Source organism: Magnolia sinica, chromosome 3 (assembly GCF_029962835.1).
Source record: "Magnolia sinica isolate HGM2019 chromosome 3, MsV1, whole genome shotgun sequence".
NCBI lineage: Eukaryota > Viridiplantae > Streptophyta > Magnoliopsida > Magnoliales > Magnoliaceae > Magnolia > Magnolia sinica.
Window position 1 is genome coordinate 34362210 of NC_080575.1, and position 27953 is coordinate 34390162.

Genomic DNA, 27953 nt, shown 5'->3' on the forward strand with positions numbered 1-27953 from the left:
GTATGCAGATACTAAGAAAATGCACACGTGGCATACATGTTAAACCATCTAAATCATTGGTCCCAGTCTAGATGGATTGTGTAGCGAAAATCACACTAATTTGATTTCCTGATTTACTGATTGGATATTTAACAGCTAGTCAAAATAAAAATAGTCAATTGTCCACATTCAACAAAAGACAAATGCCCATTAATCAGAGTTTTAGATCACTCCATGGGTTTAGAGGACTATCAGTTCATGAACTCGATCTCAACCTTTTGATAATAATAAATCTACAGTGGGGCACCCACAATTTGGATGGTCGATGTTATGGGTAAAAATGGACTAACCAGATGAATAGACTCGAAGACTATGGATTAAATGAGGGCTGAAAAATCACCCCGACCTCGGCCTCGACCAAAGAACTTGATCTCGGTTACTAACTTTGGAGGTCGGCCTTGGATAACGACCTTGGCCTCGGATGCTGACCTCGGCCTTGGGATAAAAAATCACTTATAATATATAAAGATATGATTATCTTCCGAGATATTCACTATAAAGATAGGATTATCTTCTAAGATATTAGCCGAGGGTATAAGGAAATCAATCACGACACGTCCAGAGGAAGATCTCTTTCGCAATATGCATCCACCATAGAGAGGCATTACCATATATGTCACCACCCTCAAAAGGCTATAAATAAGGACTCCGCCTATGGTGAAAGGTATGCAGAATATCTCACCTAAAAGCCCTCAATACTACCAGACCCAAATTCCTAGCTCGACTTTAGCATCGGAGGGTCCCCTAATTTAGCCAGGGTCTCATTTGTCTTCTTCCTATACAAGTACTCGAAGGTTTAAAGAGGGTGGACCAAATTTTTGCATCCACAGTTTGGTGCCATTTATGGGAACAACATCAAAGTCATTCTTGCTTTACTAGAAAAACATAATGGCAAAAGGAAGAAAGAGTGCTCTGACCACCATTACTGCAACTGCCGATATGCCAGCAGAACAGTCCGCAGACCAAGGAGATCCGCCTTCTCAACTCCAGGCTAATCCTGCCCCCGCAGGCCGTGCGCAGCGACCCTCTAACCGCAAAGGTCAGCTCATCTCTTCAGAACATTAAGTCGTATCATTGACCGGTAACATTAACCAGATAATGCAAATTTTGGAGAGACAAAACCTACCTCTCGACCAGGGGATAGATGCACCAGCAGCAACCAAGATCTCTGCACCACCTTAAGCACTAGGCGACTTATAAAAACTAAACAACATCTTGGGCAGCCAAGCCATGCTCCCTCCCACACCTTGGAAACTTCCACGCTCGCCAACTTTAACTTGTGTCATACGTTGGAGAAGAAGAGGCACGGAAAGGCTCCCAAGGAGGTAGCTAAGAACAAGGGCCCCTGAAAGACAGAACTCGAGAAATTGCGACGTCAGATTAGCAATATCCGCCAATCCTACCGTGCCCAAATACCGACCTTCGTCGAGGCTATGCTGGAGGAGATTGAGCCACCATTTATCAACAACATTATGGGAGCCCGTCTCTCGTCCAAATTCCAAATGTCGCAATCACTCCATACTTTGGGTCTGTCGACCCAACCGAGCATTTGGAATCGTTTAGGGCATGGATGGAGCTCCACAACACATCGAGTTTGGTTATGTGTTGAGCCTTCTCCCTGACTTTATTGGGGACTGCACAAAAGTGGTATAGGCAGTTGAAGTCGAGATCCATCAATTCCTTCACACAGCTCAGCAAAGCTTTCATCACTCAGTTCATTGGTGGGAAAGATAGGAGAAAGCCATCGACCCACCTCCTTATGATCACTCAGAGGGAGGACGAGCTGCTAAAAAACTACATCATTCATTTAATGCTAAAGCTGTCTAGGTCGATGGTTATTCCGACTAGATAGATTTGGCCAACGAGGTGGTTGGCCTCAAATGAGGAAAGTTCCTCTTCTCTATTGGTAAGAACCCCCCGATTACTTTCGCCAACCTACTTAACCAAGCTTTAAAATATTCTAATGTCTATGAGTTCTTTAATTCACAAAGAGCTACTCAAGAAGGAAAGAATTTGACTAAGGATAAGAAGAGAAAAGGGAAGAAGTGGAGCCCTATGCTGTTAACGCCAAAAGAAAGAACGATGACGATGGCTTGAGAATTAGAGAATTGAATTTGTAGCATTGGGTTTTTTGTTTATTACTTAAAAATACATTAGATCCCTATATTCTTTTTACTTTAAACACATATACGTCTTCATCAATACCCCAAGAAGGAAGATCTCTGTAATCAAGTTACAATTACATATTCGACTTGACATCTGAAGATAAGTACTATATTTACTTTTATTTCATTAGGCTTTTCTGAGATAACCTGAAATTCTCAGCGGGTTGTTTTGTGCTAAGCCTGTGAAAATCACAAATTAGGTTTTGTTGTGATAACTTGTGAAAATCACAAGAACTGTATAAGGTTTTTAAGGTGAACATATGAAAACCTTGAAATAGTGAAAGTCAAAATTATGAGAATAATTATTTTAGGAGTGGAGTAGGTGTGGGGTTAAGCACCGAACCACTATAACTCCTTGAGCAGTAGTGGTGAGTCTTTATTTATTTATTACTTTACTTGTAATTGATGGTCTCTTGCTAAGTTTGATATTTTGATACCAAAGACGTCATGAAATAAGTTTGTCCTGCCTAAATCTTTTAGGTGAAGGTTGTCCTACGAACTATTTGGAATCAAGATTTCAATACTTTAAGCAATTGAGAGTATTTATTTTATGATTCCACATTATATCAAAATTTTTGTATTGTCCTATTAACCCCCCCCCGAAGGAGATCTATGGCTTGTTCTTTCAAGTGGTATCAAAGCGAGGTTGCTCCTTTTAGGATTTATCTCCTAGAGCTAGATCTAGAGCTATTAAAATGTCAAATTTTGATAGTATATCCATTACCAGGCCACCTCCCTTTGATGACTCAAATTATTCTAATTAGAAAGTCATAATAAGGATTTTTATCGAATCTATTGATGAAAGTGTGTGGCAAGTCACTAACTAAATGGACCCCTCCAATGATGGTAGTATTGGTTGAGGATGGAACCACATCCATGAAAGAAGCTGCTTATACTTTTTAGACAACTATTCAGAAAAGTGAAAGTAGTGCAAACGCAAAAGCTTTAAATGTAATAACATGTGCTCTATCACTAGTTGAATTCAAAAGAATCATCTCTTGTGATATAACAAAACAAGCATGTGATATTATCGAAATGATATATAAAGGAACAAAATTGTCAAAAAGTTTAAGATCCAAATCGTCAAGACAAAGTTTGAGGAAATTCGTATAGAAGAAAGTGAATCATTCATAGACTTCTATACGAAACTAAATGGCATTCTAAATTCTATGTGGGGTCTTGGGGAAAAGGTCCCTGAAAACAAGGTTTGCACAAAGATACTATGATCACTTCTTGATAGTTTCAATTCAAAAGTCTCTGCTATACAGGAATTGAGAGATACCAATGCTATGAAGGTTGAGGAATTAGTTGGATCTCTACAAACCTACAAGTTGAATTTTAAAGCTCCTAAAAACAAGTCCATAGCTCTTAAATCCTCTAAATCTAAATCCAACGATATAGATGTAAATTCTGATAATAATGAAAATGAGGATGATATGGAAATGTTGGCTAAAAAGTTTTATAGAATTTTCAAAAACCTTTTGGTGAAAGAAAAGAAAAATCAAATTTTTGGAAATCAAAATCTAAAGACACCCAATACTTCAACTGTTCCGAATTTGGGCATCTAGCTTCAAAATGTCCTAAGAAGGATAAATCTAGAAGAAGAGGCATGATTGCCACTTGGGATAAATTATTAGAATCTGAATATAATTCAGAAACTGACGAATCAGACCAAGAAACTGTGAGAGATCAAAAGGCTTTTATGACTATAGCCAGAATCACTTTGTCAGATGAATATGAAACTTCTAATTATGAAACTCTTGCAAGTGATTCTGAAAAAGATGATGATCTCCAAGTAGCATATGATGCCCTATACAAAGAAAGTTGTAAGATTGCGTCTAAACTAAAAATTCAAAAAGAAATACGTGCCAAGCTTCAATTAGAACTTGAAAAAGTAGTTTTGGAAAAATCTCATTTTTCTAATTACTTTGAGAAAACTAAATTAGAATTAAACTTAAGGATCTCGAAAATTCAAAATCTCAAGTATGAAAATGAGAATCTAAAAATAGAAGTTTCATCCCTAAAGACTTCAAAAGATAATTGGATTACCTAAGGAAACCAAAAACTTGAAAAATTATTAACCGCATCACGCCGAAGTGGTGACAAATCTGGCTTGGGTTATATCAAAGTTTGCACAGAAAATTCTAAAACCTCCACTCCTGTATTTGTAAAAGGAGAAACTTTAAAGTCTAAAGGAGTAGCTCCAAAAGAAGTAAACCAGAATGTAAAAACCTTTAAAAAAACTTCTAATATAAAAACTAATGCCAACTGCCACAAATATTAAAGGAAAAATAATTATCATCTTCTAGCAGATAAGATAGTGGGCTTGGGTAAAGAGCTTCTGAATTACTACTCTGGAAATAATAGAGTAAGTAGAAACACGAAAATCTCTTACTCCCAAATACAACAAATGGTAAGAGATCCTCCTAAGCATAGAATCATAATGAAATAGGTTCCAAAGGTTAAGTGTCTTGTCATCTACCCAACTTTCAAAGAAAATAGCCATTCAAGATGGTACATGGATTGTGGATGTTCTAAACATATGACATGTGATAAGGCAATTCTATCAGACATCAATCAAATTGATGGCGGCTCAGTTGCTTTTGGAGATGGTAGCAATTGCAAAATCATCAGAAGAGGTAATGTAAACCTTCCCAATCTACCTATCTTTGAAAATATGTTATATGTTGAAGGATTAACACATAATTTGTTGAGCATATATCAAATTTGTGATAATGATCATAGTTTAAAATATTCAGATCATGGATGTGAGGTAATCAATAATAAAGGTCATATAATATTAAATGGTCATAAGACCTCTGAAAATTGTTATATCATTGATGACTCTTGCTCAACAAATCATTCATGTATATGGTCCAAACAGATGAAACTGAACTTTGGCATCAACGTCTTGGACATGTAAACTACAGAGACCTATATAAATTAAGCAAAGGAGATCATCTACGTAGTCTACCCAAACTGAAAAAGGTAGAAAATAAAGTATGTGGGGCTTGTTAAATAGGCAAACAAATCAGGAGTAGTAAAAAAATGTGAACATTTTAGCCACTACAAAACCTCTTGAACTGCTCCATATGGACTTAGTTGGTCCAACTCAAATAGAAAGTAAAGGCAGAAAGAAATACTTTTTAGTTGTAGTAGATGACTACATTAGATATTCATGGGTAGCCTTCTTAAGAGAAAACTTGGATGATTTTAATGAAGCTAAAAAATTAATTAAATGCATCCAGACTGAAAAAGAACTGTTTGTAATCAGAATAAGAAGTGATCATGGTATTGAATTTAAAAATAGAAAATTTGAGAAATACTGTAATGACCATGGAATATTACATGAATTTTCTGCTCCTAAAACTCCTCAACAAAATAGAGTTGTTGAGAGGAAAAACAGTGTTCTACAAAAAATTACTAATGTTATGCTAAATAGCTTAAAATCATCAAAAAATTTATGGGCAGAGGTTGTTAATACTGCTTACTCTATTATTAACCGTGTTTATATAAGAGTAAGTAAAAATAAAATAGCTTATGAACTATGGTTTGATAAAAAAAACCTTATGTGATATATTTTCATACTTTTGAAAGCAAGTGCTTCATTTTATGAGACTGAGAAAATTTGAAAAAGTTTGAAGCTAAAAGTGACAAGGGAATATTTTTGGGATATGCTCTAAACAGTTGAGCATATCGTGTTCTAAACAAAAGAACTAGGGTGATTCAAGAATTCGTAAATATTGTTAATGATGATCAACCGATCAATCCCAGTCATCGCTAAGATGATGGTGATGATGATGATGATGATATTATTATGATGAATCGAAGTGAACCATCATTTAAATAAGATTCTACTAAGTCAAGGTTGGTAAAAGACCATCGAATGAATTAAATACATGGTAACCCTCTTTCTGATGTTCAAACCAGATGGCAATTGAAAAATATTTACAATTATTTTTTCTTTACATCTTAAATAGAACCAGCTAATGTAAATGATGCGCTAGCTGATGAAAGTTGGACTTTAGCTAAGCAAGAGCCTAAAAACCATTGATCCTAAGATGCCTGCTGCAAGTGTTGTGCACACTTTTGTTTGTCAAATTTCGATAAGACAAAACATCTTAAGTGATGGAAAGTTCACCTTCAAATGGACCTTTAAATGATCCTTCAAGTGAATCTTCAAGAGAAGTAAGATGAAAAATTTACCTTCAAGAAAGATAGATAGTTCACCTTCAAGAACAAACCATGAAGTTGGAAAGCGCAAGCACAAGTGCAAGTCATCGATAATTTAAGCCAAAGTGTATTCAAGTTCTACTGCATTTCTAGTAGAAGATCAAGCTCCACTTTCAAGTGCACTTCAAGTAAAAGATCAACTGAGCACTATTGAAGTTTCAAATGGAAGTTTCAAGCTTTACACTTCAATGTCCATTTTTCTTAGGTATAAATGACCCTAGAAAGACCTTAGACTTAGGTGCTTTCAAATGTTAAACTTATACGGATTTTTATACTTTAGTTAGGCTTTAGTTCAATTAATCTAAGCCTTGGTTCGACTAATCTAAGTTATGGCTCGACTAGTCTAAGTATATCTTCGACCAGTCTAAGATTTAAATTCAAAAATCAAAAATTTCTAGTGGTTTCTCGACCAGTCGAGCAGGCTACTCGACCAGTTGAATAGACAAGGGTGCTAGACTCAAAGTCCAGCAATTATATTTTATCACCCTCGACCAGTTAAAGGCTGTGTTTGACCAGTCGAATAGGACCCTCGACCAGTCAAGTAGGGCATTCGACTAGTCGAAGAACGTTTTATCTGATCGCGCCCAAAATTTAAAATTTGGTTAGATCTTAGACGAGTCAAAGGAGACCTTAGATGAGTCGAAGCAACAATATTTTAGCCTATAAATAGATGCATTCTCTCATTCCAAAATTACCAATCCAAGCTAAGAAAAGCCTCTGTTTAGAAAGAGAGAAGTCCTCACTATCATCAAGCTATTGCACGGTATTTTATATTTTGATTATATAACTTTTGTTTTTAAATTCCTTGATCTCTTTTTTGAATCATATGTTTTAAAGAGAGTAATCATTCTTCTTTTGAGATCTAAGGATTCAAACAAGTAGCTTGTGATTTGAATTAATTTAAAATAAATTTAGAACCTAGAACCCTCGTTTGTGTTACTAGACATTGAACATTCTACCCCAAGCGAAGTGGTTCTACAAGCTACATCAATGACGTCTTCAAGAAGAAGAACATTCTATATCTTTGTATTTGGTTTCTTTGAGATATCCAGAAAATCTCTTGTATTGGTTTTGACTGAGATAGCTAGAAAATCTTAGCGTGGTGTTTTAGTTTGTGATAGCCCTTCTAAATCACAACTGTGTATGTTTTAAAGTGAACCTGTGAAAACCTTGATTATTAGTGAACATCAATATCATGTGGGTTGTGATTATTGGGAGTGGAGTAGGTGTAGCTATTTGAGAACAGTTGGTGTATACATCAAACCACTATAACTCCTGGTGTTTGTGGTGAATAATTATGTGATGTATATGTGGTGAATGATTGTAATTTATTTATGCATATGTGGTGAATCCTTATAATAGATAGCTCTTTTATCTCTTGTTTAGTTTGTGAACTTGATCCTTACTACGTTCATGAAATCAAGTTGTCCTACCTAAAACTTTATTTTTGGTGTAAGGTTGTCCTATGAACTAAGTTTGAATCAATTTCTCAATACTACTACAATTGAGATCTGTGATTTGTTCTGAATTATTTATTATTTCAGTACTTTAAATTTTTATTTGACATAGTCCTATTCTCACCCCCAGGAGAAGTACATTAAAAAGTACTTTCATCGATTTAATAGGAGTTTGAAGATTAATGATCCTGAGATGCCTGATCTGTCCTCTTCTGAATCAGAATGATATTTCATCTATTTCGTTTTGTAATAACTTTATATTACTCTTTGGACTTCTTGCACACTTACTTGGTTTCACCTTAGGATATTCAGATAATTGTCTTTATACACTTGGATGATTTTATATCATTAATATTTATGGCGTTATCCTTAATATTTATGCTTTCTATTATGCATATTTTTTATTTATTTCTTCCACTATCAACTTCTAATAAAAAGGGGGAGAGATCGGATATTTAGATATAGGATATATTTATTTGATGCATGATATGAGATATGGAGAAATGATTTTTTTTTCCTGATGCATGATATGATATGATATGGGATTATATTTGTTTGCATTGGATTGCATGTGAAAAATTTGTTTGGATATATATATATATATATATATATATATATATATATTTCTTTTACTAAATGCTCAGGGGGAGCTACTAATACTTGTTCTAAGGGGGAACATCAAGTAAGAGCTTCAAGTGAATGTAAACAGGTGGTGTATAGATGTTCTCTTGAACCAAAGCTTCATGTTTGTATGATGAGTACATGAGATGTTGTATGATTGTATAATGAGTTGTGTACGGTTGTCTTTTGTCATGACATTGACAAAGGGGGAGATTGTAAGTGCTTATATTTAAAGCACACTTAGTATTGTCAAATTTCGTAGTTCCGAATGGATCACAAGCACACTCCAGCATTCTTCGGTAACTCATGAAGATCACTTAAAGACAGGCTCAACATCTCAATGTTGACTCAATATCTCAAGTGTTAAAGACATTGCATGGTTCAAGACTAAGCACTCTGTATATGTCAACCATCAGATGGTATAACCTTAGAATGACCCTAGATTAGGTGTATTTCATATGGTGACATGATAAACATAATTCTAAGTAAAATACACCGAAGTTAGGCCAACCCAACTTCTACTTCGACCAACTTAACTACATTCGACCATCCCAACACCATGCAAACAAGTATACAGCAAGATATGGGGTTTATGTGTCAAGTTCGGCCATCCCAACCTTAGGTTCGGCCAGCTGAACCTATTAGTTCCACCAGCTCGAATGTGTTCGATCAAGTTTCCAGCAACATTAGATTTTCAGATCTCAGGGAGATTCGGCCAGCCGAATCCCGTGTTCGGCCAGCCGAATTTTGGCTTGGGCAAGATGAATTTTTGAATATTCTTATCCCGCAAAATTTGAGTGTCATTGGAATGATATCATTGGAATTCGGCCAGCTAAATTTCTAAGACCTTTGGATATAAATAGAGTCCTTCTTTCATTAATTTCAAGAATGAAAATTTATGAGCAATATACTTAAGCAAGGAGAGAAAGTTAAGGCCTTCTTAAGCTATTTGTGCAGTAAATCTGATATTTAATTTAGCTTATTCTATTCTCTTTCTCAAGTTAGTTTTAATCATTTTCAATAGAGTAATCCATACTCTACTCGAGAATTAAAGAATTGAATTTACAGCATTAGAGTTTTTTTGTACTAGTTGAAAATACATTAATCCCTATATTCTTTTTGGGTTGAACACATATACATCTTCATCAATATCCCAAGAAAGAAGATAATTGTAATCAAGCTATAGTTACTTCTTCGACTCGGCATCTGAAGATCAGTACTGTATTTATTTTTATTTCATTTGGGTTTTACTGAGATAGCTCGAAAATCTCAGTGAGTTGTTTTTTTGTGAGCCTATGAAAATCACAAATTGGGTTTTGTTGTGATAGCCCGCGAAAATCACAAGATCGATATAAGTTTGTTAAGGTGAACTTGTGACACCTTGAAATACTGAAAGCCAAAATTACAAGGGTAGTAATTTTGAAAGTGGAGTAGGTATGGGGTTATAGATTGAACCACTATAACTCCTTGAGTAGTGGTGGTGAATGTTTATTTATTTATTGTTTTCCTTGTAATTGATTGTCTCTTGCTAAGTTTGATATTTTGATCTTAAAGACGTCATGAAATAAGGTTGTCTTGCCTAAATCTTTTAGGTGAAGGTTGTCCTGCAAACTATTTGGAATCAGGATTTCAATACTCTAAGCAATTGAGAGTATTTATTTTATTATTTCACATTATAACAAAATATTTTGTATTGTGCTATTCACCCTCCTTCTAGGACATCTATAGCTTGTCCTTTCAGACTTCCTTTAGTGTAAGGGAAAATTAGTCTTCAACCAGTCATTCGACCCTTAGAGAAGAGACCGGACCACTGGTTGGCAATGCTATTCGGACTACACGACTAACTACGAGGGCTTTCCTTGGTGTAAGGGAAGAAAGTCCTTCACTGTGAATTCTACTATGAAAGAACCTCCCCAGGTCAGGGGAGGAGAATTTCTTTCAATTCTCTACTATCCGACCTTATGATCGACTATGAGGACTTCCCTTAGTATAATGGAAGAAAGTCCTACTAAGTGCTCAACCTACCACTCTGGGAATGACTGGGACTTCTCTTAGCTAAAGGGAAGGAAAGTCTCTCCTATTAATTCTACCATGCACAATCTACCACTAAACAGTCGACTTATCAATCTTACAATTGCTCAGCCCACTAGCTCTACTCCATCTGACCTCTTTGGCACAAGGCATCAAACAGTGTTAGTCCATGCTGGACAGTAGGAGGCTACTATTATGGGTAAAAATAAACTGACTAGATGAACAGACTCGAAGACTATGGATTGCTTGAGAGCCAAAAAATCACCTCGACCTCGACCTCGGAAGTCGGCCTCGACAAAGAACTTCACCTCAGTTACCAACTTTGGAGGTCGTCCTCGGATACTAACCTCGGCCTTGAGAACCAACTTTGGAGGTCGACATCGGGAACCAACCTCGACCTTACGATAAAAATACACTTACAATATATAAAGATAGGATTATCTTCCAATATATTCACTATAACGATAGGATTATCCTTTGAGATATTCACCGAGGGTATAACAAAATCAATCACGACATGCCCAAAGGGAGATCTCTTTCGCAATACACATCCATCATAGAGAGGCATTGCCATATTGCCACTGCCCAAAGAAAGCTATAAATAAGGACTCCACCTGTGGTGAAAGGTACACAGAATGTGAGACCCAACCCGAGTTCGCATGTGTGCATGTGTGTATGATATGCACTCTATCCATTTTGGTCCCGCGGTCCTACCGGTCAAATTTCGATGACCCGCGACTCTCAGATAGTATTTGCGGTCATCCTTGAGTTCGGTCACGTAGACCCGACTCGGATTGATCCGAGACCTATGTCATTGAGACCATATCGTCGTCGCAGTTCCAATGCCGCATCTCGTGCATAAATTTGATATGTAGATCAAAAGTTGTGTACATTTCATTATATGACCATTGATCATGTGGCCCACTTAGGTGGAATGCATGTGGACCACCATCACCCATGGCACAAGTCCCCATGCACACTATACACACACCACACAAATGCTATGGAAACACCACCCATCTCAACAAACACCACCCAAGCCTAGTCTAAAGGCCTAAACATTGTAATCTCCTCCTTATACTATGATGACTTTTCTTACAAAATAATGATGGCATTGATCTCTCTCTTTATTCTCTCCCTCCCTCTCATTTCCCTCCATTGCTAGAATTTCCAGCAACTTCCCTTCCATCTTCCTCTCTTCTCCAGCCCCTTCTACCTCAAATCCCCTCCCATCTAACCTTCAACAATCTATCTCACCCATTGAAACATGTCCCTTGGAGCATGAAGAGTAGATTGAAGTAACTTTGGAGTGAGATCCATTAAGGTGGGTGCTCTTCTTGGTTTCATCTCTCTTTCTTCTTCTTTCCTTTCTTCCTTTCCTTTTTCTACATACATGAGAGCATGTAGGGCCTACCAATCCATGGCGGAGACCCTATATGGTTCCTAGGATGAAGGCCAAGGGCTTAGATCCTTCACAATCCATTCCATGGTGGGCCGTTTTTCATGGACCCACTATGATGATTTCCTCTTAATCCTTGCATCACATGGGCCACCTAGGCCTTTGCATGCATGTAGGGAAGGGATCCCTACCATTCAGCAACTTATTTTGATGTAACTTGGCTTGCATGTAAGTGTATGATATAGTGATGGTGTGGATTTGTGTGTGGGTGGCCCATTAGTGGTGGGACCTCCCACCTATGACCGATCTTGCTCCTTCTCTCCCTCCTTTCCCTTGTCTACTTCTATATATTTTTTGTTGATATTTAGCCCACCAAAGTAGGTCAGAAACATCGCAGGCCCCCAGCAAGATGGGACGTCTAAGCCCACCAAAGTATGCACTCTAGAGCATGTATTTTGAGTTATTGTTTAGAACTATTTACAGGCCTTTTTATCCCAAATTTCTTTAGGAGTTTTGTAGTGAGTGGACTCCACTTTGATGTGTTATGGGGCCCACACCCTACCTCCCTTGATTGAGGCTCATGGGTTGGGCTAAAGATGGCTAACTGCCTAGAAATTTCTGTACAATTCAGCAATACAGTATGAAGGAAAACACTATATTCACCTAACTTTTTGGAAGAATTGGGCCACTCTAGTGGACCCCACTTATTTACCAGATGTATGGTTACCTTTTACCCCAATTTTTCAAGGGTTTGGGTGGGTCCAGGCCCACCCCATGTGGTCCCAAACATAGGGACAAATACAATTCCAGCAACAATCCACCCTGGAAAGGTTGGAATTCCGAAATGTATTAAAATACTTTTAGGTGTCTAAAAATTATGAAAATTTACAAGAAGTTATCCCACTCATGTTATGACCCACCTACTAAATTTTATGTCCAATGGACCCCTGTGCACACCGTGGTGAGGGCCGGACTGGCCCACCACGTTGGGACATCTAGGTCTGTCCAATTTTCTAGATAGACTGTCTTGTTTAAATTAATTAAAATACTTAGGTATATCTAAAAATTCAAAAATTTTGTATAGGTTTATCCCATATATGGAAGTATCACCTTAAAAAATTTCAAACCCAACAGACATTTGAGCTGACCTTGGTGCGGCCAGGAATGACCCACTAGGCAGGGACGCCTAGGCTGGGGCGTCCAGCCTGGGCTGGCCCTCCAAGCTGCTTCGTGGGCCCACCTTGATGTGTTGCATATCCCACCACCCATTAATGTGGGGTCCTTAGGTAATTTATCATCCTCTTTTTTTTTTTGGTATTCAATTGGGGCCCATGGGTGGATTTTTGGGCCAGATACCCCGTGCCTATATGGCTGCCTATAGATGAGACATCCCTGCCTTAGGCTACTGCTGGGCTTGCATTCCAACGGACTGGCCCACTTGATATATGTGTTGCATATCTTCTCTCATATGGTGGGGCCTACAGTGATGTGTGTGGGCCATCAGAGATTAAATATACTAAGAAATACTTCTATGGTTGAACTTTAACCAACCCAGAATTTCAGTGGGCTGGAATTTGGCATTTAGCCCAATAATTGTTGCCTATAAAAGTTCTTTTGAGGCAATATGGCCCACTAGATTTGAGGAGTTAAGACAGCTATATTACCATCTTAAATTTATTTTATTTTATTTTTTTAGGCATAATTATGGCATGATTAAAGGCCCATCCCAATTGGACTAGTCTCTTAGTTAAGTATGAGCCTTGTAGCCTTGGTTGGGCTGGAACTTTTGATAGGCACATTGAACCCTTGGGTCCTATATTTTTACCATGCCATTGTGATGGGTCTTACGGGCCAAACACTCAAGTAGTTGGGCCCTTGTTTGCCCACTATAATAAATCCATACTTGGGCCGAGATGTGAGGCCCAACTTACTTGTGTTAAAAATATAAAGATTTCCCATATGTTGGGATAATGGGCTGCCCATTAGGCCCACCACAATGAGTGAACCCATGACCCTTATGGTTGAGCCCTAACCTTGATTAAGGGCCTACCAAGTTGCCTATATATTGGGCTTAATGTATGGCCCACTAGGCCATGGATTGATTGGACCTTGGACTTTTCCTTACATATGTAGCAGGCTACCTTTTGGGACCCAGTTGAGGTTGGATGTCCTCCTTGGTGGCCGTAAGGTAGGCCTATAGGGGGCCTTATAGGTGGTTGAAGGCCCACCTTAGGCCTGGCTAGGACCATTCCTCCTTAGGATCATGATTCTCTTAGCGTGTGGGCCATCCCAAAGTACTGGGCCCCCACTAGAGGATTTCTCTTCTCTTTAAAACACCTATTTATATACCTAGACCTTGTTCCTCTTAGGACGGAGGATTTCATATTCTACAGGTAGTACACTTACATGACCCATATGCATCATTTGTGTGAATTGATTGCATTGTATGGTGGTCATAAAGGGACGAAGTTTCTCCCCTTGTGCATGTTAAGTGCCTGAAGCTTGTGCATGATCTGTATGTGTGATTAATGCATTGACATCATATTTTATGATGACACCGTCCTTGCTTCATCAGGGCCTCACCTCCGTAGGGATATTCATGGATGGCCATATGAGTGGACACTAGAAATATTACTTGAGCATACTGGGTGCATAGGACGCCCATGTGTGAAATTTCCAAAACTTCCATGGTACCAAGGATCTGCTTCAACGCCGTGACCGAGTGAAAACGATGAGCGCATGAGGGCCTTATACTGTTAGGCCGCAACTCCCACTGTCCTGTAGTCCGTTGGATAGGGGTGTGGCCTTACCTACCTAGTGTGAGGAGGCATTGCTATGCTGAGTCTGACCAGCTCGTAAATGGGTCCACCACCTTCAAGCCTTGTTGGTGATTGGTTGTCCACAGGCGGGTAGTGAGGTCTCTTACGCACGTTTGACTGTACGAGGTCTGTACAGCGGCAGTCATTCATCAGTGTAATGGACCCCGGTGATTTTCTTAGGATTAGAAATATACTCGACATATGGTTTAAATATGGGCACTGGCATTATTTGCATCACATTAGCATTGGCTATGTAAGCCCCTTCATGCATTGCCTTGGTATGGCGTCCAGTACTCATTGCATCGTATTCATGATAAACCTTGGTAAGGCTAGTGATATTCTCATTGAGCATGTTTCCCTTCTTTCATCTCCTACTATTCTTCTGTACACTATTGTCACACACTTACACCACCCTCTATGCTTCTATAAGCTTATACACGATTGATACGTGCAGAAAACTCTAGGCAGGCGTCTTAGCAGCAAAGCATGGAATAGAGTTGAGCACTGAGGACTCCAGTGTTGCTGATTTCTCTCTCTTTCTTATTACCTTATGTATGTTCTCTTGAACCTGATGTAAACTTGTAAAAGTTCAAATTCTTAGTGGATTTTGTGATGTATACCCTTTGTTATTCTCAGATGTACTTGTTGTGATCTTGGGTATGCTCATATTGGAATGATTATACTGCTGTTAAAATCCTCCTTGCAGGATCCTTGTTCACTCCCCAAGTATAGGGTTGTGATGTAGTAATAAACTCGGTAAGACCGAGGTCGAATCCACAGGGACTGATACCTGTACGTTGTCTGAAACCAAGTAGAACTAGAACTAGACTAAGATGTGATCTAAACCAAATAGAAATTAAGGAATAATTGTGGAAGAATTATCTAAGACTTTAAGTAATTCAAAGGAAGGAAAACTAGGGATTCAGAGGATCCACTCGTAGAGATCAGGGAGATCTTTTTCCTGCATCAGGAATCATGGAAATCAAACTGGACTTACTTGATCTGGTTTTTCAAGAGATGAAAGGTGTATGAATTAGAATGGATTCCATCACCAAACCTTGCCCAGGAGACAAAGCAAACAACAGAATTAATCTAATTACCAATCAATCAACATGCCATGAAAGTTAGGCAGAGTACCGTCATCCGACCATGCCCATGAGACGATGGTGAACAATAGGGCTTCCTGACTTCATAAACATGAAAAGGAGAAAAGGAACATGCTCAAAGCTATCACAGACCCATTGTAATTTCAGTCACAATAGACCATTAAAAACTACAAACATTCCCTTAATAATTAAACCATAATCAAGTTCAATTCACGATTAAATAGTTAACCCAGCAATTAGAGTCTCCCATCTCACTACAAGCTTCACCTCTTAGCCCTAGCTAAGAGGTTTAGCCACTCATGATTGGGCTAAATTCAAAGCAAATAGGAAATAAAACGAGAAAGAAGAGAACAAGAAGGAAAGAAATAAATGAAAGGAAACGAAAGGGAAAAAAAAAACTAAAAAAACTTCACGTTTTCTCCTCTTTCTTTCTTCCTTGTTCCTGCTCAAAAACCGATCCTCTTGCTCCCTGTCTCCAGCAGCAGAAAAACCAGCGGTGTACTCCACATACAGCCTTCTGCTTTTCTCTCCCAGCCGTGCACAGCAGCAGCAGCCCTCCCTGTTTCCACGTCTCCTTCACGTTTCTCTTGGCCTCCTTGGCCTAGCTCGTTCCTTCCGTCTTCTTATACAGGACTGTCGTCCGGGAGTCCTACCCGGAATAGGGTGTGAAGACACTCCTCTTTACGCAGCCAGGCGCGGCAGCAGCGTGCGTAGCCGACTGAACACGGAAACACACCTCCGTTTGGCTTGAGATTTTGGAATTGATTGTCAAGACTTGGAATCGGACTTCTTGGTGGGGTTCAAGATCGCATGATCTATCATTTGGGCGGACTGGATTGTTGATCAGATCAGCATCTTGATCACAGAATGGCCCGAAAATCTCGGTTGCGCGCAGCAGAGCTCGGCGCTTCTTGCGCTGGGACGTTGGTGAAGGCCCTGATCGAAATCGGTTGCGAAATCCCCACTGTCCATTGAATTCCTTGTGAAAAATCAGTCGGGAAGGAGTGGTTTTCGTGGGTTCTTGTGTGGGCCATTGTACTCACTCAATTCACCGTTCATCTTATGTTGTACATCGATCTCCGTGTTTGCATCTGCATGGGGCCAAAAGGTCACCTAGGTCTTGGCCAATGGACCCGTGGGATTCCAATGGACGGTCCAGATCGGACCGTTGCATCATGATGGTGGCCCACTAGACACTTCCGCAGGCTCTGTTTCGGTTCGCTGGTGAGAGATCTTGAGTTGTAGAAGGGATCGGTCAGCGAGCGCGCTGACCGATTTCATGGGTCCGGTGCACTGCACACATCCATGTACTGTGTACACATGCACCCTAAAGTGGGGCCCATCATGATGTTCATGCCAAATCCGCTCCATCCATCCGTTTCTCTATCCCATTTAAAGGGTTTGAAACCAAAAATGAAGTATATCCAGCTATCTGGCGGGCCCCAGATTGATAATTTGTGGGCTGATCTGTCCGTTGGGCCCTTTCTACAGTGATCCAGGAGCTGAAATTTCACGTGTACGGTTCATTTATGGTCATCAGGACACGTATGGAGTTTTGAACTGATCAGATGGTGGGAACCCTATGATCTTTCATTCTGGACACTTTTCAGGCCACTTGAGCTTCAATTCCTTGATTTTCTTGGGTCCCTGATGTGTAATTCTGTTGATCTTGGGTCTTTGGAGTCCGTCCCACGCTTTGGTGTCATCAGAGCGTTAAGTCCATGCTTTAAACACCCATTTCGGTCCAGGCTCGTACATACACTCTGCATTACAAATACAATTAAATCCGACTATTAAACGGTATCATGCTTGTAAATCCATGCAATAAATGGGTCTGATATGCAATATTTGACCCTCAACACAACCCCCAACCAGCATTTTGCTAGTCCCGAGCAAAGTATGCGAAAAGTAAATTGAGAATTACAGGATAATTTTTACCACTCAAAGAGATTTATGAAAGAGAGTTCAGATACTCGAATTCTAAGATTCATGAATGTTGGCCTTACTTTTTCCTGAAATCAAGCTCACGGTAAACTTCGTAATTAAGTTCAAAATATTAGTCCATCAATTAGAACAATTCTAAACATTAAATTCCATGGATGCATAGTCTAATCTTGAAACATTAAAATTCACTTCTCTATTTAAGGATTTCAGTGGTAACCAATAGGAGAATTCACGATAACCAGAACTTGTCTCACACATTATCTTTTTATTCTTTTTAATTTTTTGACTTTTCCATTGAAAGTAATGTCAAGAAGGGGAATCAAATCCTTACCTATAGGGAGCAAACCTAAGGTAAAGACTGTACACCCAACTTGTTCACATATCATTCATGGGGAATTAAATCTACACCTATAGGGAGCAAACCTATGGTGTAGACCATTCGCCTAATCCTTTCAATTTTCCAAGTTGGTTCCTTTCATATTTAGTGATTACTAAGTTAATCCTTTAATATCGAACTGAAACCTTAATATGCAAGCGAGATGTGTCCTGCGAATTTATGACTCTATCAATGTTTACAAATTCTAATAATGGATTAACAATTCAAACTTAACTCTGAAATTTGATAGATGACTGAATCCAAGAGTCATAAAGTACCAACATCACGCATCTTGTAGTTCTAAATCCAAGATGGCCGTTAAAATCGCTTCGAATTCATATGAAATTTTAGAAAAAATTTTAAAAATTTTCACAATCTCTGCTCATGACTAGGAACATACTGATTAGGAAGCCTAATCTCCCACCCCCAACCTAAAATCTACATTGTCCTCAATGTAAAAGAAATAAGCATGCAATGCACATGGGACGAAATGAGTAAATGAGAAGTAATGGGAAGATAGTACCTGGATGATGCATAGAGAGACACTTTTCAAGAGATCACAGCCTGGGCACCGATCAGCACGAGAGAAAAGGCAACAAAAATGACACAAAATAAAATCCTATCTATACCACTTTCGTAGGTGCTCTCGATTGCATTTAGCATATGCAACAAGCCTTTAAACCCCTAGGTTACCCTTAGTGGACGAGTTGTAGTCTCGTGAGGGTTTGCAGTAATGTTACCCACAAACATTGAACTGATAAAAACGACATGAAATGAAGAGCTGGGTTGCCTCCCAGGAGCGCTAAGTTTACCGTCTTCAGCCAGACAAATAAAGCAACTACCCTAGTCCTAAGAAAACAGGGAAACCTACCTATACCTCCATCAGACTAGGAGATCAGTCCTGGTAAACAGGATCAGTCAGAGGCATGGACATGTCCTCTGAATCAAATTTCTCGACAAATGGCTTTAAACGATGTCCATTTACTTTAAACTCCTTGCCATTGTCGGGATCTCTTATCTCGACGGCCCCATGAGGAAAAACAGTAACAACAATGTAAGGGCCGGTCCAACGAGATCGAAGCTTACCCGGGAAGAGATGTAATCGAGAATTGTACAAAAGGACCTTCTGACCAGGCGTGAATGATTTTCGCAAAATGTGTTGGTCATGAAATGCTTTCATCTTGTCCTTGTAAATTCTCGAATTATCATACGCATCATTCCGGATTTCTTCAAGTTCATTCAATTGAAGTTTACGTAGCGAGCCAGCGTTGTCCAGATTGAAATTAAGATTTTTGATCGCCCAGTACGCTTTATGTTCCAACTCCACAGGCAAGTGACAAGCTTTCCCATAGACAAGTCTAAAGGGAGACATTCCAATAGGAGTTTTAAATGCAGTACGGTATGCCCATAAAGCATCGGTCAATCGGATTGACCAATCCTTACGATCTGGGTTAACCGTTTTCTCCAAAATGTGTTTAATCTCCCTATTGGAAATCTCAGCTTGTCCACTTGTCTGCGGATGGTATGGGGTGCTTACCTTATGAGAGATACCGTATTTCTTCATTAAGCTCTCGAATGGTCTATTACAAAAGTGTGAGCCCCCATCACTAATGATGGCTCGAGGCGTTCCGAATCGAGAAAGGATGTTCTCTTTCAGGAATTTAATGACCGTGCGATGGTCATTCTTTCGACACGGAATCGCTTCAACCCATTTAGTGACATAATCCACGGCGAGCAAAATATACAGATTTCCAAATGATTGGGGGAATGGTCCCATGAAATCGATGCCCCAGCAATCAAATGCTTCAATGATAAGGATGGGATTCAAAGGCATCATATTTCGACGGGACAATGCTCCCAATTTCTGACAACGCTCACAAGCTTTGCAAAACTCATGAGTGTCCCTGAACATAGTGGGCCAAGAAAAGCCACATCAGAATCTTGGCCGTGGTCTTTTTAGCGAAAAGTGACTACCATGGGCGTGAGTAATAAAAGGAGATGACGCTCCGATGCTCATCGCTGGTACACATCTCCTTAGAATTTGGTCCGGCAATATTTAAATAAGTAAGGATCATCCGAAAAGTTGCGCACCTCGGTGAAAAATTTCTTCTTATCTTAGGCAATCCACTGGTATAGCACCCGTAGCAAGATAATTAGCAATATCGGCGAACCAAGGTGAATGGGAGACTCAAAATTGTTCATCAGGGAACATGTCATTGATATGGGTCGCCTCAAGGGAATCAGAGGTATTAAGGCGAGAAAGGTGATCAGCCACTACGTTCTCTACTCCCTTTTTATCTTTAATTTCCAAATCAAATTCCTGGAGTAGAAGGATCCATCTTATCAAGCGGGGCTTAGAATCATTCTTAGAAAGGAGATACTTCAGTGCCGCATGATCTGTATATATAATGATCTTGGATCCGATCAAGTAGGACCTAAATTTGTCCAAGGCGAACACTACAGCTAAGAGTTCCTTTTCCGTAGTCGAGTAGTTCACCTGGGCAGGATTTAGAGTCCTACTCGCGTAATGAATGACGTAGGGCTTCTTATCTTTTCTCTGGCCTAGGACCGCCCCAAGAGCATAATCAGAAGCGTCGCACATAAGTTCAAAAGGGAGGCTCCAGTCGGGTGGCTGCATGATCGGTGCAGTGGTTAACGTGCTTTTAAGCTTGGTGAAAGCTTCCTGGCACTGCTCAGCCCACTCGTACGGAACATCCTTTTGAAGAAGATTACATAAAGGACGAGAAAGAAGACTAAAGTCCTTTATGAATCGCCTGTAAAATCCTGCGTGTCCTAAGAAGGATCGCACGTCTCTGATGTTCTTGGGTGGAGGTAGGTTAGAGATAAGATCGATTTTTGCCTTATCTACCTCGATTCCCTTGGACGAGATGATATGCCCAAGGACAATTCCCTTCTGAACCATGAAATGGCACTTCTCCCAATTAAGTACCAAGTTCTTTTCTTCACATCTTTTCAGCACACATTTAAGACTTTCCAAGCACTTGCTGAAAGATGGACCGTAAACAGAGAAATCGTCCATGAAGACCTCTAGATATTGCCCTACCATATCAGAAAAGATACTAAGCATACATCGCTGAAAGGTGGCAGGGGCATTACATAGTCCGAATGGCATCCTTCGATAGGCAAAGGTGCCGTAGGGACATGTAAATGTGGTCTTTTCCTGGTCTTCAGGGGCTATCTCTATCTGGTTGTAGCCCGAATACCCGTCAAAGAAATTGTAATAGGAATGACCAGCTAACCTTTACAGGATCTGATCAATGAATGGTAAAGGAAAGTGGTCTTTCCTCGTGACGGTATTCAACTTCCTGTAGTCAGTGCACATTCTCCAACCAGTAGTGACTCTAGTTGGCACGAGTTCATTATTAGCATTGGCTACGATGGTGATTCCAGACTTCTTAGGGACCACTTGAGTTGGACTCACCCATTGACTATCAGATATAGGATATATAATACCCACGTCCAATAGTTTAAGAACATCGGCCTTAACCACTTCCTTCATGTTTGGATTTAGTCTACGTTGTGGTTGCCGAGCGGTTTTTGCATTATCCTCAAGATATATGCGGTGAGTACAAATCGAGGGATCGATTCCCTTGAGGTCCGCTATCGTCCATCCTAGGGCTCCTTTATACTCAATGAGAGTAGATATAAGCATACTCTCCTGTTCTTTCTCCAGGTGGGCAGAGATCACCACCGGGTATGTCTCATCTTGACCCAAATATGCATATTTCAAATCAGAGGGCAAAGGTTTTAGGTCAAGCTTCGGCGGCTTGAGGTTAGACGGTAGAGGCACTACATCAGTTTGTGGTAATTCTTCAAATTGTGGCCTCCATCGGTTAACTTCAAGTACCGGTGCAGTATCAAGCAAGGCGCACGTCTCCCTAATCATGTCATCATCAAAATCATGGGAGTGGGCCAGGCACGTCTCTAGATGGTCGGAGGATAAGGTCAGAGGTGTCATATCTTCCACGAAAGAGTCAATCATGTTAATATCGTGGAAATCGTCATCATCCTCTGAATTGCTGCCGTTATTGAAAAAAATGTTTGACTCCAATGTCAAATTTCCAAAAGACATGGTCATGATACCATTCCTGCAATTGATAATTGCATTTGACGTGGCAAGGAATGGGCGACCAAGAATGACAGGAATCTGAGTGCTCATGTTATTGATGGGTTCGGTGTCCAGGATGATAAAATCTACAGGGTAGTAAAATCTATCAACTTGGACCAACACATCCTCAATTATCCCTCTTGGTACACGAACAGAGCGATCAGCAAGTTGTAGTGTGGTTAGGGTGGGTTTTAATTCACCCAAACCTAACTGTTTGTATACCGAGTAGGGAATCAAATTGACGCTCGCTCCTAAGTCAAGAAGTGCGTGATCAATTCGATGGTTCCCGATTACACATGATATGGTTGGGCTACCGGGATCCTTGAATTTCTGCGGCACGTCTTGCTTCAGGATGGCACTCACTTTCTCAGTCAAGAAGATTTTCTTTTGAATAATTTTCCGTCGCTTGGTCGTGCATAAGTCTTTTAGGAATTTGGCATATGAAGGTATCTGTTTAACGACATCAAGCAGAGGAATGTTGACTTTCACCTGTTTCAACACCTCTAGAATATCCTGAGAGTTAGAGAGAGGTTTTGGTGAAACCAACCGTTGAGGGAATGGAGCAACTGGCTTCTCTAGAAGTTCCGGTTCTACTTTTTGTGGGGCATCACTGGATCCATCATTGTTGTCCTCTTCTGGTTCTTGAGGCTTTTCGGGCCTAACCGGAAGAGTTTTATCAATGATCTTCCCACTCCTAAGAGTGGTGATGGATTTAGCATGCCCCATCTGATTTGAAGAGCTGGGATCATTATTCTCGTATTGCGGTTTAGGATTGGGGATAGGTTGTGCAGGAAGCATCCCCTTTTCTATAATCGTCATACGAGAATCTATCTTTTGCATAAAATCTGTGATTCCCCGCATTGCCTGAGCCAGCTCTTGTATGGGATTTTGAACCAGTTCCTCTTGAGGTTTCACTTGATTTGGATTTTGATTGAAGAAACCTGGAGGAGTCGCCGTTTGTCCATTTCTCCAACTGAAGTTTGGATGATTTTTCCAGCCAGGATTGTATGTGTTAGAGTTAGGTCCAGTAAAAGGTCTTTGATAGTTATTTACGGCATTGGCTTGTTCATTCAACACTCCTCGAAAGGCAGGTATTGTAGGACAGTTTTCAGTTGTGTGAATGTTGCAATCACAGATGCCGCAAACAACTTCATTGACCTTATCCTTCTTTCCTTCCATGGCCTCAACTTTCCTTATGAGCGTAGTCACTTTACACTTGAGATCATCCTCTTCTTTCAAGAGATATAATCCACCTTTCTCCTTTGATTGAGTTGGCCTAGGCGTGGTGTTCGACTTTGGGTAATAGTCCCAAGATTGTGTTTTTTCAGCCAAACTATCGAGGTAGTCCCATACCTCGTCGATGTCTTTATTAATGAACTCTCCATTACACATTGTCTCGACCATTTGGCGCATGGAAGATGTCAGTCCATCATAGAAAAAATTTGTAATGCGCCACGTTTCAAATCCGTGTTGTGGGCATGAACTGACCAAATCTTTGAACCTTTCCCAACATTGAAAGAATGTTTCATCTTCCTTTTGGGCAAAGTTCATGATCGCTTTTCTGAGGGTAATCGTTTTATGATGTGGGAAGAATTTTTTTATGAATTCCCTCTGCATATCGTTCCATGTGCCAATGGATCTAGGACGCAGTGAATGTAACCACGTCTTAGCTTTCTCTTTTAAGGAAAAAGGAAAGAGTTTCAGCCTAATTGTATCCTCAGATACATTAGGAAAACATAATGTAGCTATAATTTCATCGAACTCTTTCAAATGTAAATATGGACTCTCTGATTCAAGTCCATGGAATTTGGGAAGGAGTTGGATAACTCCTATCTTGATGTCCATTTGTCCTGTGTTTTCAGGAAAAATCATGCATGAGGGCGTACTCACTCCCGCCGGTTGTAGAAAATCTCGTAAAGTACGAGGCGGGGGTGCCTGTTGCACCTCATTCTCATCTTGGGTATCCTCCACCCTGGGTGGAAGTAGAGGAGGTTGGTCTTCAGCCATGACCTCAGTTAATTCAGGGGATTTCGAGCGGTGTCTAATCCTGTGATGGATAGTCAACCCCTCAACTAATCCTCCTTCAGTCAAGAGACGTCGAGTGTTGTCACGGGCCCACTTGGGCATGAAACACTCGCAGCCCTCAGTTAAAAACTTAACCCTAGGAAAGAAAATCTAGAAAGAAAGAGAGAAGGAGTTGGAAAGAAATTACCAAATTGATGCCCCTAAGTTAAGGACCTGCAAAATAAAACAAAAGTAAGTTAGATTCTAAAAGGGAGAAAAACAATCTTTTAAAAGAAAGATAACAGTAAACTGAGTAGAAATTTCTAAATTTAATTAAGACAGTCCTAAACTAAAAAGTAAATTACTACAAGAGATTTGAAAAATAGAACGTAGGGAAGGAGTGTACCGAATTAGAGATTTCTATTTTAAGGGCCTACAAAATAGGAAGGTTAGTTTCTAAACAGAAATTCTAAAAATAAATTAAGAAACAAATTAGATTCTAAAATTAGAAAGTTGCTAAAAATAAAAGTAGAAAATTAATTAAGAAATAACCTAGTTTTAAGAGTAAACTATTTCCTACAGATGGGAGGATACTAAAAAAAAAAAAAAAAAAAATCAATTAAAAATCTAAAGCTACAGTTAGTAAAATCCTAATCTCAAACTAATTCTAAAATTAATTAATTTCAGAAAAACGTAACCGACAGTCCCCGGCAACGGCGCCAAAAACTTGTTCACTCCCCAAGTATAGGGTTGTGATGTAGTAATAAACTCGGTAAGACCGAGGTCGAATCCACAGGGACTGATACCTGTACGTTGTCTGAAACCAAGTAGAACTAGAACTAGACTAAGATGTGATCTAAACCAAATAGAAATTAAGGAATAATTGTGGAAGAATTATCTAAGACTTTAAGTAATTCAAAGGAAGGAAAACTAGGGATTCAGAGGATCCACTCGTAGAGATCAGGGAGATCTTTTTCCTGCATCAGGAATCATGGAAATCAAACTGGACTTACTTGATCTGGTTTTTCAAGAGATGAAAGGTGTATGAATTAGAATGGATTCCATCACCAAACCTTGCCTGTGAGACAAAGCAAACAATGAATTAATCTAATTACCAATCAATCAACATGCCATGAAAGTTAGGCAGTACCGTCATCCGACCATGCCCATGAGACGATGGTGAACAATAGGGCTTCCCGACTTCATAAACATGAAAAGGAGAAAAGGAACATGCTCAAAGCTATCACGAACTCCATTGTAATTTCAGTCACAATAGACCATTAAAAACTACAAACATTCCCTTAATAATTAAACCATAATCAAGTTCAATTCACGATTAAATAGTTAACCCAGCAATTAGAGTCTCCCATCTCACTACAAGCTTCACCTCTTAGCCCTAGCTAAGAGGTTTAGCCACTCATGATTGGGCTAAATTCAAAGCAAATAGGAAATAAAACGAGAAAGAAGAGAACAAGAAAGAAAGAAATAAATGAAAGGAAACGAAAGGGAAAAAAAAACTAAAAAAACTTCACGTTTTCTCCTCTTTCTTTCTTCCTTGCTCCTGCTCAAAAACCGATCCTCTTGCTCCCTGTCTCCAGCAGCAGAAAAACCAGCGGTGTACTCCACATACAGCCTTCTGCTTTTCTCTCCCAGCCGTGCACAGCAGCAGCAGCCCTCCCTGTTTCCACGTCTCCTTCACGTTTCTCCTGGCCTCCTTGGCCTAGCTCGTTCCTTCCGTCTTCTTATACAGGACTGTCGTCCGGGAGTCCTACCCGGAATAGGGTGTGAAGACACTCCTCTTTACGCAGCCAGGCGCGGCAGCAGCGTGCGTAGCCGACTGAACACGGAAACACACCTCCGTTTGGCTTGAGATTTTGGAATTGATTGTCAAGACTTGGAATCGGACTTCTTGGTGGGGTTCAAGATCGCATGATCTATCATTTGGGCGGACTGGATTGTTGATCAGATCAGCATCTTGATCACAGAATGGCCCGAAAATCTCGGTTGCGCGCAGCAGAGCTCGGCGCTTCTTGCGCTGGGACGTTGGTGAAGGCCCTGATCGAAATCGGTTGCGAAATCCCCACTGTCCATTGAATTCCTTGTGAAAAATCAGTCGGGAAGGAGTGGTTTTCGTGGGTTCTTGTGTGGGCCATTGTACTCACTCAATTCACCGTTCATCTTATGTTGTACATCGATCTCCGTGTTTGCATCTGCATGGGGCCAAAAGGTCACCTAGGTCTTGGCCAATGGACCCGTGGGATTCCAATGGACGGTCCAGATCGGACCGTTGCATCATGATGGTGGCCCACTAGACACTTCCGCAAGCTCTGTTTCGGTTCGCTGGTGAGAGATCTTGAGTTGTAGAAGGGATCGGTCAGCGAGCGCGCTGACCGATTTCATGGGTCCGGTGCACTGCACACATCCATGTACTGTGTACACATGCACCCTAAAGTGGGGCCCATCATGATGTTCATGCCAAATCCGCTCCATCCATCCGTTTCTCTATCCCATTTAAAGGGTTTGAAACCAAAAATGAAGTATATCCAGCTATCTGGCGGGCCCCAGATTGATAATTTGTGGGCTGATCTGTCCGTTGGGCCCTTTCTACAGTGATCCAGGAGCTGAAATTTCACGTGTACGGTTCATTTATGGTCATCAGGACACGTATGGAGTTTTGAACTGATCAGATGGTGGGAACCCTATGATCTTTCATTCTGGATACTTTTCAGGCCACTTGAGCTTCAATTCCTTGATTTTCTTGGGTCCCTGATGTGTAATTCTGTTGATCTTGGGTCTTTGGAGTCCGTCCCACGCTTTGGTGTCATCAGAGCGTTAAGTCCATGCTTTAAACACCCATTTCGGTCCAGGCTCGTACATACACTCTGCATTACAAATACAATTAAATCCGACTATTAAACGGTATCATGCTTGTAAATCCATGCAATAAATGGGTCTGATATGCAATATTTGACCCTCAACAATCCTTGGATCGGAACCTGTCTCAGGAGCCGAGAATGGGGTACTACGGAGGCTATTGCGGCCAGAACCGGCCATCGGGTTCCTTATTAGTCCGGTTACCGAGTCTGGGGCATGATAGGAGTTGGTATTAGAGTATGGCAAGTAATTCTGGGATGACTCAGGATAACATCGCATGTCTACCAAGAACATAGGACAAGTAGTATTTCGAGATTCTTCCATTCTCTCCGTATTGAGCCTATAATTGTCTTTATTTCTTGTGTCATCATTTTGTAGACGAAGATGCATGGACGTGACGCCCATGGTCGTGGCACCCGTGGTCGTGCCGACCGTGGTCATGGTGCCCGTGGACGAGGCACCCTAGTTACCCCTCCTACTCAAGCACATCCTGCTCCCCTTGTTGAGGATCTGATTCCTGAGGTCCCGATCCGACCTGCTCCCCCAGTTGAGCCCGTAGCACCCATACCTTCAGTTACTCCAGTTCCCCCACCTCTTCCCCCTCCTCTGTCTGTTGTTCCGGTTTCGGAGTCTCCTGCTCCGCCGGCCGCACCCGTGCCTCTGCCCGAGGCGAGTGCCGCCCCTGCTTTTCCGACAGTACCCATAGGAGCCGAGCACTTCCAGCAGCTGATGCAGCTTATTGCCACAGCATTGTAG

At 40.4% G+C, this 27953-nt stretch overlaps 1 protein-coding gene and 1 non-coding gene across 2 annotated transcripts; both read left to right on the top strand.

Annotated features, from left to right (window-relative positions):
* The first annotated feature begins 927 nt into the window (after positions 1-927).
* Positions 928-27953, top strand: LOC131238852 (oleosin-B6-like). The gene is made up of 3 exons (XM_058236447.1): positions 928-1078; positions 25922-26148; positions 27576-27953. Exons 1-3 carry the CDS (start codon positions 928-930, stop codon positions 27951-27953), a joined length of 756 nt encoding a protein of 251 aa, XP_058092430.1.
* Positions 23782-23888, top strand: LOC131241867 (small nucleolar RNA R71). The gene has a single exon (XR_009169433.1). It is a non-coding gene; the product is annotated as a small nucleolar RNA R71 (small nucleolar RNA).